This window comes from Pinus tabuliformis, chromosome J (genome assembly GCF_031772625.1).
Source record: "Pinus tabuliformis cultivar Carrire ecotype Pingquan chromosome J, CPIR1, whole genome shotgun sequence".
Taxonomy (NCBI): domain Eukaryota; kingdom Viridiplantae; phylum Streptophyta; class Pinopsida; order Pinales; family Pinaceae; genus Pinus; species Pinus tabuliformis.
The window spans coordinates 137,592,715-137,605,966 of NC_142295.1; the positions used below are offsets into that span (position 1 = coordinate 137,592,715).

Sequence of the window (13,252 nt, forward strand, 5' to 3'; positions counted from 1 at the left end):
AATCTTAGTCGGAGTCCAAGGTCTTGAGATGGTCGAAGATAGTGAATACCTCTATGTGTTGGTTCAAACATCATTCCAGCTCACAAACACTGTACATCCTAAACTAAAGCAACCAGTGTTAAGAGACTGTGTAACTGTAGGAGTCAGCAATGCTCAGCTGGAAGGTGTTCATTACAACAAAGAAGCTCTTCTCAGTGACTGGTACATTCGGTATTAATCATTGGCAGATACTCCAAGGAGTAAAATTAAAAGAATGTCTATAAGTGATGGTCATGTCTCCACACTACCTGATAGATCATCCATACCCAGACCAATCTTTATGCCACAAAAGCATGTTTTAACAGCCACTTCAGAGTCTAAGAAACCATTGAACAGTGGTCGCAAGTCTATTTCACGAAATTTATATAGTCATGCATCAAAAGAAACCATTGTATCTATTCCATGAGATCAATTATATATTCCTGAAGAAAAGCCATTTCTTGCTGTAAATAAGATGTTCTGGACATATGTATCTAATATCTCACCTATAGAAGAATTCCAGTACGCCAACCACAAATATGTCAAAGGGGGAAATGGCCACCAAAAATTAATTTTTTCACTTCCTTATCTGAGTCAAGACAACCACCCACAAGAGTTGATTGTGTACCATTGTTACAACATAACTCCCAATATCCTACTAATCTTGACTAGGTCTATCAGATACGAAATTATCTTACCACTTGGTCTGCACATGCCGAAGATGTTCTTGATTATTTGGGTCGGCAATCAGATTTGATTAATTCAAATCTTAAGCTTCTCTATGAAGAGAAATAGTCTGAGAAAGCCAAAAAAGAACAGAGGAAGAGAAGAAGAAAAAAGAAAAAGGCCAAAGAAATTCCTAAATTTAGAATTGACATGAGCACTCCCAATTATTGGGACAAAGAAGAAGAGGAAGAAGACACAGAAGAAGCAATTACAGCCACTAGCGCAGAAGTGTCAACTTCAAAAATCTCTGGAAAATTGACCAAAGTAAAGGAAGAAGCACACAACACAGAAAAACAATTTGCTTCAAAGAAAGAGATTATGACTCTTGATCAAGAAGCTTCTAAATTCCCTTCCTTTATATTACCTTCTATAAATAACCAGAATAAAGCTCATGTGTTGAAAGAAGTCTCTAAATACCTGTGTGTAGAAGAAGATTTGTATGCTGCAAATTCTAGTGGGTATATTTTAGATCTAAACAATTAACCCAATCGAGGAGAATTAATCTGGATATGGACTGGTGCTCTGTATGAGATGTAGGTCACTAAAAAATTAGATAATGTTTCTATAATCGTCCTAGCCAAGAAAATAATGACCGACATTGTATATGATTCATGGATGGGACCATCAGACGAAGAGAGACGAGCAGTCATGGGAGTAGGACTAGCCATTTTAGAACTTTTGCGAAAAACACAATTTGTTTCAGAGCTAGTAGATGAGAAAAAATAGCTGATAATAGACTTAAGCCATATGGAATTAAAAGATTTAAAATAGATTGATCAATTTGGAAAAGATTTCATGGAAAAAGACTTTAAGGTAGATCTCTCCAATGATATTGCAAAAAAAATATCATTTTTGTCAAAGCTTCCACGCAATTTAGGAGATCTAGTTATGAAAGATATAGATGTACAAAATAAAAAAATTGATCAAATATATTGGGTTGATCTACCTTTTAGGTGTACAGAGAAGGTTAAGTATTTGTGCTGGAAAAAGAAAGCACACGACATTACACCCAGTTCAGATGTCTGCAGAACAATGCTACCCTAGACACCCTTTAAAAAGAAGAAGAAAACAAAAAGTTATGGAAAATTTAGACCCAAGAGAGTCTCCAATCCAAGGAAGCCTTTTAGAAAATTCAAATTTTTGAAAAAGAGAAAGAGACCAAGAAACAACAATTGCTGTTTCATTTGCAAACAAGAAGGTCATTTCGCACTCAAATGTCTTAATAGTTCCTCTTCTAAACTAAAAGCTTGTTTTGAGATTGAGTAATTCAAGGACGATTGGTCTATAGTCAATTCAGAAGACGAAGTTTCTGATGTATATATCTTAACAAAAGCTCCAAAAGATGAAGGTAATGTGGAAGCTAGTGTACAAAAGATGAATGTGTGTAATTATTGTTTTGATGATGATATTTCTGAAGAATTGCATTATAGTGATCAGTCAGATGAAAGTGAAATAGAAGAAACTGAAGACACCACATATGTTTCCGACAAAGAGTCAACTTTAGAAAGCTTGCAACAAACAGGTAAGCAGCTGATTACAATATTTCCAGAATTAAATTCTTTTTTCCCATATCAAAAGAATATTGCTTCTTCTATCAATTTAAAAATTCCATAAAACAATAGAGTTGAAGAGCAAGCTCTATTAAAAAACATCATTAAAATAAATACTCTCATTTATATCCCAGTCCAAGTGCAAGTCAGAAATGAATGGATAAATGTTGATGCGTTCATAGATACTGGAGGATGAAATAATCTGGCTCATCCATCTTTTTTTAATTCTTTTTGGAAGCCACTTCAAAATATTATTGTGTCTGAAGCAATAGGAGGAGTTTTTCAATTGACGCATTATGTTGATAACATATCTTTGAAAGTTGGGGGGAATATAGTAAAAATATCTGCTATTCAACGTTTTGATCCATCTACAAGCTTAATGCTTGGAATTCTTTTTTTTTTAATTCTGTGCTCCCAGTCACTATCAACGAAGATAAGTTGATAATTAATTTAAAGAAGAAGGCTATTGTCATGCCTCGATTATCCAATAATTGGCTATGGAGTTAAAAAATAAACAAAAGGCATGCTCTGATCTAAATTGGTCCACTGAATAGATTTCTATTCATGATAGATTGTTGAAAAGTTGTTCAAACAATCCTCAACAATTTTGGACAGTAGAAAGCCCAAAGCAGGAGATAGTAACTCTACATGACAATGGAGTCAAGGGAAAACTAATTCCTTGCACGCCCACAAATGGACAAGAAATTAAGAGATAGATAAGAAAGTTGTTAAGTATGAATCTTATTGAACCTAGTATGTATCCTTACTCTTGTTCAGCGTTTTTGGTTAGAAACCATTTAGAAATAGTCAGAGGTAAGCCCAGAATGGTAATTAACTATAAACCTCTGAATGCTATCACTCATGGTTTTCATTACCCTTTACCGAGGCTAGAAACCATTATGCAAAAAATTCAAAACAGTAAAGTATTCAACAAGTTTGACATGAAGTCTGGATACTATCAAATATAGATCCAAGAAGAAGATAGGCATAAAATTGCCTTCACATTCCCTGCATGTTTTTATCAATGGAAGGTGGTACCTTTCGGCCTAAAACATTCCCGTGCATTCTTCCAAAGAAGAATGGATTTTATTTTTGGAAAATATGATTTCATTGTAACATATATAGATGATATACTTGTACATAGTCCTGATCCTGAAACCCATTTAAAGCATCTAGAGATTTTTCTAAGTGAATTCCAAAATCATGGAATAGTCCTTTCTGAAAAGAAAATGGTTTTGTTTCAAGACAGTATAGACTTTTTGGGGATCAACATAGTTAATGGACAAATCCAAATGTAGCCCCATGTTCTTACTAAACTATCTCAGTTTCGAGATGAACTAAAAGACACTAAAACAATTCAAAGATTTTTAGGTTTCTTAAATTATGTGCACAGATATATTCCCAGTTTGTCTGAGAAAACATCCCCAATCAGAAAACATCTCAGGGAAGGATGGTTAGCAGAAGCCACTGTAGTAGTTAAAGAGCTTAAATCAAAATGTCAGCAACTTCCAAAGTTACAACCACCAGGTGACGGACTTCTGATTTTAAAAACTGATGCTTTTGATATTTTTTGGGCAGCCATTCTTTTTGAGAGACGGGAGAATGAAGAAGAAAAACTTTGCGCATATGCCTCAGGTGAATTCTCTCCCAGTCAAAAGAATTATTTTATTGTTGAAAAGGAAACTTTAGCAATTTTTAATGGGATACAGAAATTTGAACTACATCTAGCACGAGTAAAGTTTCTTATAAGGACTGATTCAATGAACTTCGAGTATTTCTTATCTACCAAGATTTCAAGACAACTTACCAAAGGAAGGTTGCTCTCATGATAGATTTGGTTTCAACAATTTGGTTTTGATATAATGTTATGAATATCATGTTAACAAATGAAATTTAAAAACTATTTCAGTAAATACCTTGTATCTACATATTCCCTCGTAAGGTTTTCTTAAGAAAATTTTTTGTGTCTATTGTGATTATGTGTGTAATTTTTTTTCTATTTTACTAAATTAATCAAGTAGAAAATCAAATATCTAAATAATTTGGAATCTAAGGAAAATTAACAGTAGTTATTTCAATTTTTTTTTCATATTTGTTGTCAAAAGCTATTCCGGTGGAATATCTATGGTAATTTATAGATCACATTCAATGTATTTCATGCAAAGGCTCAAACACAAAGGTTGAGTTCTTAGCTTTATGGAAGTTTCTTCATTTTGAAAGCAACTGGGCAGTATCCGAATTAGAGGTTATGGATGACTGTAAATTGGTGATTGAATGGACATGTAAAAATGTTGTGTTAGATAATGTATGCCTTTCCCCCCTTCTTTAGGAGATCCAAAATATTTTTCTATTATTTTCAATAATACTTTTTTAAGCATAACTACAAAGGTTGAATCAAAAGGTAGATTATCTATTAGAGGGAGATTTTGAATTATAGCCTATCCTTTTTGGTTTCTATGAGTATTGGGATAGCTAGGAGTTACATTTCTAATTATGATTAATTGCGACTCCTAATTTTTAGTATTTCTTTTACTTGAAATTTTTTCTAATAAGTTTCTTAAAACAAGTTGTTAAGCATAAGATTTTGTTATCATTATGGAAATGCTTTTGTTTTGTCAATAAAAATGGTGAACATAATTTGATAATTATAGTGGTTATTTGGACTTTTAGAGAAGTGTCTCTTTAGATGTTGAATTTTGATGAGTCCTTCTGACAGTAACATGTATATTATCCATATGTATATAAATATAAACTTTTTATTTTGTAATATGTGTGTGTGTGTGTGAATGCATGTGTGTTTTTTCTTTATATTCAACACTCAAGATGAGAATGATTAATTTCTACATTATCATTTTCCTAAATTAAATTTTGTCATCATTCTAAATCTCCAATATTAAAAACTATGCACTGATATATGGAATTCTTATATTTAATGCTGATATGAAATATTAAAATATGTGATTAATAATCTTTTTAAACAATTTAAAACTTACATGGAAACAATTCGAAAGCTGAATGGAAACCCAAAGATTATTGTAAGTGATGGAGATCCCATTTTCACTTGAAATTTTTGGACAAAATTATTTTCTTGTATTAGTACTCAATTAGCTTATAGATCATCCTATCATCCTCAACTTGATGGGAAAATTGAGATAGTGAACAAACGTTTGGAAGGATATCTTCGTTTCTTTTCCTCTGATAAGAAAACAAAATGGGTCAAGTGGTTACCTCTAGCAAAATGGTGGTATAACACTCCTTTCCATACTCCAACAAAAATGACCTCATTTATGGCACTTTACGGATACCATCCACCATCCATCATATCATCTCTTAGAAAAAATTCTATGGTTCAAGCAATGGAAGATCACTTCAATCATCAACAATGCATTCTCCAACTCCTAAAGGAGAAATTGGCTCTAGTGCATAATCGAATGAAACAACAAGGAAATCAGCATCGCAGTGAAAGAAGTTTTGATGTGAGTGATTGGGTATTTTATGGTTACAACCATAGAAACAAATGTTCCTCAAGAAAGATAAGAAGATTAATAAATTATCACCCAAGTATTATGGCCCTTATAAGGTGTTGCAAAGGATTGTTACTATGGCATACAAATTGGAGCTACATGTATCTTTGCAAGTACACCTAGTTTTCCATGTTGCATGCTTAAAGAAGGTTATAGGTGATGAGCTCCAAGGTCAAACTATATTTCTAGAACTTGACGAGGAAGGAAAAAAATCATATTGGAGTTTCAAGAAATTATAAGAATAAGAATATGTAAGCTAAGAAATCGATCAATTTCATAGTATCTCATTAGGTGGAAGAACTTACCTGCGAAATATTCCACATGGGAGGATGAGTATTTTATACAAAAGCATCTAGAACTACTCAAACATTGAGGAAAACACTTTTTTGAAGGAGAGAGGCATGGTAGGTTCCTATAATACTAGTGTAGCCCCAAACATTCATCCCTTGACCCAAATGTTCAAAAATATTTCATTCCTCACAACCTACAATCTTCAAGAATCTATAGGCAATCAAAGATTCATAAAACTAAAATTCCCATCATATCTATCATTAGCTTTGTAGGAGCACCCATGCATACCCTTGGTCACCTTTTTATAGAAGAACTTCAGTTTTTCATCAAAAATACTCCCTCTTTAACAAATCCACTGAAATCATCCAAAAATCTAGGAACCTTCACCTAGATGAACAAGATGTTATGGTTATTTTTGATGTTGTATCTATGTTCACCAAAATCCTATTTCCCTAAGTTCTTGATTTAATCTCTAAGTTGGATGATCTTGAAACCCTAAATCTGATTCAAATATGTTTCTCTTCCACTTTATTTTACTTTGAATGGACTTACTCTAACTAGACTAAAGGTAGAGCCACAGGGCCTTCCTTATCCCCTATGGTAGCTAATATTTTTTTGGAAGATTTCAAAGCTTGGGCTTTAACCATTGGGCATTTGAAACCAAAATTTCAGTACCACTTTTTTATGATATCTTGATCATTTGGTCTCATGGTCAATGAACCCTTTTCACATTTATTAACCATCAAAACAACATTTCCCCCGATATCCAATTTTCCATGGAGTGGAAAACAATGAACCTGTGAAATTCCTAGATGTTGTCATCTCCCATCTTCTTTATGGATCATTCACCCTCCAAGTCTATACGAGAAGGACTCACACTACTGATACCTCCATGCACATTCTCATCATCACCTTGATGAAAAAATTGTTATATTAAAGACTCTTATGACTCATGCCATTTGAATTTTTGCTCCTCAATTCTTGGAGAAAGAAAAATATTTTTTGATTAAATCCTTGAGGGTTAATGGTTACTCTTTCTCCCAAATCAACAAATTTTTTTGCAAGGCCTAGAATCTAAGAACCAAAATCCCCCTCCTCTCCACTTTGAGCTCTCCTTCCCCTTACATCCAATGCACCACATATCTTATCTCCAAATTTATGGCCAAAAAGAATATTAAAACCCTCTTTAGATCAATAAAATGCTTGAACAATTATTTTGTTCTGCCAAGGATAAATAAGATCCTATGTTGTGAGTAGGGGCATATAGAATTCCTTTCTCTAGTGGTAAATCATACATTTCCCAATTGATCATTCATTTACAGCTTTGCCTCAAATAATTTATTGCTAATACCACCCACAATTGTACTTCCAAATCTGTTATTGCAGGAACATTCTTTTAAATCAAAACATTTGATTTGATTCAACAAAACTAAAATCCTAGCCTCAACTCCCCATTATACCTTTCATATCATTTAATAAGCACTTGAAATTCAGAAGCACTAGGATAATTTTAATTGTGAACATGTTAAGTAGAGAGTCATGGAAACCCCTTATTCATAACCTTGACCACTCAACACTTCCATATTTGGTCTCCCACCTCTAGTCCTCCCTCCCTCTCTTTAATCTTTTATTCTTTGACTGAATATTGATAGTGTCTCTAAATGAGTGTAGATATTTCAATATTAGCTCAATATGGGGGAGATGTTGCAATGTCACTAAAATGAAGCATTAAACCAAATAATAATAAAAATAAAAATAAAGCAAAATATGGACTCAATTAAAAAAGTAATAAAAAGTAAAACAATAAATTCATAATAATTCTTATTTCCAAACATATAAAAACATAATAAATTTAATTAATACACATATAATTAGAAAACAAAAATATTTCTAATCATAGAAATGACATAGATTTGTGTTATAAATTAGGATCCGTTTGAACATATAAATTAAAATAATAATTCATATTTATAGCTATTATATTTTATAATTTCATATTTAAATTTGATTAATAAGAATAAAAAAATTCACTATTTACAATATTTTTTTTAATAAATTATATATTTATCTCTCTATTTATATAATCAACGCTATCCATATCCTGTTAAAAAAATAAATTTGAAAAAATATAAAACATCTAATTATCTGGAATTTAATAAAATTAAAAATAAGAATATTTCTATACATAGAAGTATGAATTATATATAAATGTAAATAATATTAATAAGAACGAACATAATTTGATCTATTAAAATCTCTAGAGGAATGAAAATCTTTTCTCAAATTTTGCATTCAAAATGAAATTTACATCTTAAAAGATTTAATCCTTCTAAACATTTAGTAAATTCAAAATTAAGATAGATCTATATTGATTATTATTTATAAATAATTTTTAACAACATATTTAATATAAACATTAAATTTAGATACTAAACTTCCAAAAACTAATTTCATATTGATATACATAAAATTATATATAAAACATAAACTATATTATAACTAAAATAGAACTACACAGAAGTAAACTTTTATTTAAAAAAATAAATACCTCATTTTTTTAACACTGAAATTTAAATACATTAAATATTTAAAAAACTTGAATTAAACACTTCACATATGATAAAGCTTTGCCCCATAATTTCACATGAAATACCACGTATAACATAAACATCTAATATTACAATGTAATATTTAATGGCAATCTACTTTCAAGGGGCACAAATTCCCTAGCTAGCCCATTTTACTTAAACCACACAAATAAGGCTTCCCTCACATACAATATAGTTCCATAAGAGGTGTGGTGACAAAGCCTTTATTAGTCGGAACACAATTGACTATCAGAGATTACAAAGCCTTTATTAGAAGTAACGAAATTGACTAACTCCTGCATATATCGTTGCTGGGTAGAAGAAAATGGAAAATATATTTGGTTAGAGATGGCGAACACATCTCAAACTCTTGCCTTCTGACAACAATTGAAATGATTTGTTAATATCTGCAAGAGGCAGCTCATGGGTAATGAATTCCTTTACTTGGACTTCCTGCAATCAAAATGCATATTGTAAGAAAACTGATAAAGGATGAACCATTAGTTTTAAACACAATTTTCTTAAAACCATTGTATGTCATCTGATGATTCATTACCTTGTTTGCACACTGTTCTATAAGATTAGGCAATTGGGATTTTCCCTTCAATCCACCAAATATAGATGCCACAATCCTCCGACCCATAAACAACTCTGTTGGAAGAAGGCTTAGCTTTCTTGGACTCGAATCATATCCCAACAATACTGTCAAGCCCCAGACCTGCAATCCCATCCAATTGACCAAAACACTAACAATGAGGACACACGAATCATACCGCAGCTTTACAGTTTTGTTTATGCTTATCCCCAGCAGACCTTACTGGACATTAATCAATTAGTAAGTTTCAGCTGATCCAGGACATCTAGGATCTTTGTTATCAGTTTCTTAAATGAGTGAGTTTTATCAGATCCGGGATATCTCGGATCTTTGTTAACAGCTTCTTAAATATCTAGTATTTTCTGTTATCAATAGAAAATGGGGAACAGAGGGTGTCTTTACATCATTGGTGGCCAGAAAGCACTGGTATAAGATATCTGTATTTCCAATGCATTCAAAGCCGTAATCCACACCGCCATTTGACATGTCTCTTATCACCTGCAAAAATGGTTCTCTTCTCATGAGATTGGGAGCTAATAGGTATTGGAGAGATTGCCATTACATACAAGAATAATATGAAATAGCAGGTTACCTCCTGAATGGGCTTTTCGTAGTCTTTTGGGTTGATGCAGTCTGTCACTCCCAGGATTTTGGCTGCAATGTAAGTAGTGCAAGTGGTGAAACTCTTGTTAACATTTTATCTCAGGGATGAGAAAAATATATACTCTGCTACATCTAACTGATAGTGCATTCCGTGCCTAAATAATTACTTTCAAAGAAATTTCTATCCACCAAACTATCCTTGTGAGTTAGGCTTAGTAAATTATAGAATGCAATGAAGATCCTATTGACAAATAGGATGGTATGGGTAACTTGCCTCAAACATTTTCTTGACTGAGCAGGGTTGAGATCTCAGTCAAGACCAACCATTCTAACAAGTATATATGACCTATCAAACTTATGTAAGAAATTTCAAGACAACTCTTTTATCAGGATTTTACTGCCTTCCATGGCCAACCCTTCTGGCTTCTACTAGGACTTTACTGCCTTTTAAGAACAACCTTTCACACAGGACCAGCACCTTACCTTTGCAGAGGTAAGACCTTTCAGGACCAGCACCTTACCTTTGCAATGGTATGACTTTTCAGGACCAAACTGGTGCTAGAGTTAAACATAAGAAACCCAACAATTCTCTGCAACTGTTACAACAACCCAGGTTAAGAGGCTAAGAACCTGCCTACTAAATTTTATGTTAATTTTACCAGTCAGTCTGAGAAAAAGAGCATCTACCTTTAGGAAACTTGTTGGGATTTGTGTCAATGCCAATTATCCTGGATGCTTGTCTTATCCTGGCACCCTCTGCAACCTGTTCACAGTTAAAAACTTAAGAAACCAACTGAAGAAAGATAGCCAGCACAACAATCATGTAAATAGCATGGATAACCAAATCACTTACTGCAAGACCCACAGTGCCAAGGCCAAAGATAGCAACTGTTGATCCGGGTTCGATGTCTGCTATGTTCCATACAGCTCCAAGTCCTGCAGGCGCACATGGTAGCATTGTCCATGGTTAAAAGCACTCTGAAGACAGTAACCAGCTGTCATTATACTAATACGATTGAAAGCCTGTGAATTCTGATTTCATCAAACTGAACAGTGGGATACCTGTGGCCAGTCCACAGCCTAGCAAGCATGCTATATCCAAGGGAACTTCCGGATTGATCTTGAGAACACAAGCATAATCCACTACAGTGTATTCGGTAAATGTAGAAGACATGAAATGATAAACTGGCTTTCCACCAATGGAGAAACGAGATTTCCCATCCTTTCTCATCATTGTATTGTAGGGATTTGCTCTAAACTCACCACACAGATTGGTCTTCTTAGATTTACAGTAGACACAATCTTCACATTCGCCATTGTACAGAGGAATCACATGGTCTCCTTTCTGGAGATCTGTCACACCCTCTCCCACACTCTCGACAATCCTGAATATTTAGAAGTTCAGTTTTAAAAGTTCAAATTAAACCACTTACAGTAGAAGAAGTATCCATTGATAAAAACTACAAACCCAATACCATCCACAAGGCATTATCATGTCTGTCTCACAACAGCAGTTAGGTTAGGTATAATTACTATGGTTTTGATGATGGATAGAATATCCATCCAAAATATATAGAACAAACTAAATTAAAAAAAACAATTTTTTTTCAAAACTATATTGTAAGCTAATTACTAGAACGCATGATCATGTCTATTTCACAATTGTACCTGTTAAATATAATTATTATGTCTATATCTTTGATGATGAATGGAATGTCTATTCAAAATATTAAACAAACTAAATTATTATGTCTATATCTTTGATGATGAATGGAATGTCTATTCAAAATATTAAACAAACTAAATTCTCAAAAACAATTATTTTCCAACTAATTACTGTGACTTTGATGATGAATGAAATATCCACGAACAAATTAAATTAGCAAAAACAATTTTTTTCCAAAACAACATTTTAACCTAATTACTAAAAATCCTACCCGGCACCCTCGTGGCCGAATATGCGAGGAAATGCGTCTTCATTTGATATCGTCCAATATGTGATATCAGTATGGCAGAGAGAAGAGTGGGTAATTTTGATTCGGACCTCCATTGCCTGAGGAGTATCCACTTGCACCTCTTCTATGACGAAAGGCTGCTTTGGTCCCCATGCTACAACAGCTGTCCACTCACACAAAGAAAACCAAAACCACTAAATTGAATCTATCTTTAATCAAACATAGCTGCAATACTATTTACAGAATCTATCAACAACTCTTTATTTCAGTTTTCAAGTTTACTTAATTGTATCACAATTTACCATTTTTAGGAGTTTTTCGGGTCCTAAACTTCGAGAGCAGTTATGATAAAAAAATATTTTCCATCGTAGTTTTGAGAGAGAACTTTTCAAAGGGGTATCATGCGTGTCAAACGGAGATAATATGACCAAGTCATAATCTCACGAAGTTGGTTTTCCAACTAACCCCAACACGGCCCATAAACTCTTGGTGTTACATCTTCCCAAGTTAGGGTTTTGGTTGTTTAGAGTTTACTCTTATTGTTCAATAATAAAAAGGCCCTTGAGCTACATCTTCTCGAGTTAGGGTTTTGGTTGTTTAGGGTTTGCTCTTATTGTTCAATAATAAAAAGGCCCTTGAGCCTCATTGTAACACAATTCGGAGGCATGTAGCCGCCACATCTCTTCTCATATATAACGCTACCATCACCCGAGCTAGTTTATTTCCATTTCTGTTTGTAAGCATATTTCAGTATTTTACATTAATGAAATGAAGTATTATTTCTGTTGCATCTCTGTATTTATGGTTATCTCTGTCATTTGTTGTTCCTGTTAATGACACCTATCTAAATATATTAACTAATGTTAATAATTATATATAGGTTTATATATATATATATATATATATATATATATATATATATTCCAAGAAAAATTGCAATCTTTCATTAATCTGAAAAATAGTATATGCTTGATAGCATATGCATCATCGACTCTTTGTCATATAAGTCACAAAAATCATCAAAAACTCATCCTATAATCACTGGAAAAATAAACATATTCACCACACAAGGTGATAGCCTAAAATGAGTGTAAAAAGCATTTTCAAAAATTGTGATATCTACAATATATACAACATGCATGGTGATCTCATAAGTTATCTTCTGCAAATAAAAGCTATGATATATACAATGTAAATTATGACCGAGCACTTTCGGCAAAATTTAGGGTCCATCTACCCGGTGATATGCCAGATCTATATATGGCTTGTGATAATATTGGTATTGTGCAGTACCCCTCTGCTACTGAATCATCCATTGACCTCTGGGAAGTAGCGTGGCCTCCTTGGAAAGCCTGTCAGCGCTGTTGTTATGCTCCCTGTAAATATGATGACATATGATGGA

General features: G+C 33.1%; 1 protein-coding gene across 1 annotated transcript; it reads right to left on the bottom strand.

The window, feature by feature from the left end:
* Window positions 1-8,724: 8,724 nt before the first annotated feature.
* Window positions 8,725-11,989, bottom strand: LOC149226009 (alcohol dehydrogenase-like 3). Its single transcript, XM_089375193.1, has 8 exons — window positions 11,833-11,989; window positions 10,958-11,280; window positions 10,749-10,831; window positions 10,583-10,658; window positions 9,885-9,946; window positions 9,695-9,790; window positions 9,254-9,415; window positions 8,725-9,150 (listed from the first exon to the last, which is right to left on the bottom strand). Exons 1-8 carry the CDS (start codon window positions 11,943-11,945, stop codon window positions 9,040-9,042), a joined length of 1,026 nt encoding a protein of 341 aa, XP_089231319.1. The 5' UTR covers window positions 11,946-11,989; the 3' UTR covers window positions 8,725-9,039.
* Window positions 11,990-13,252: the final 1,263 nt, after the last annotated feature.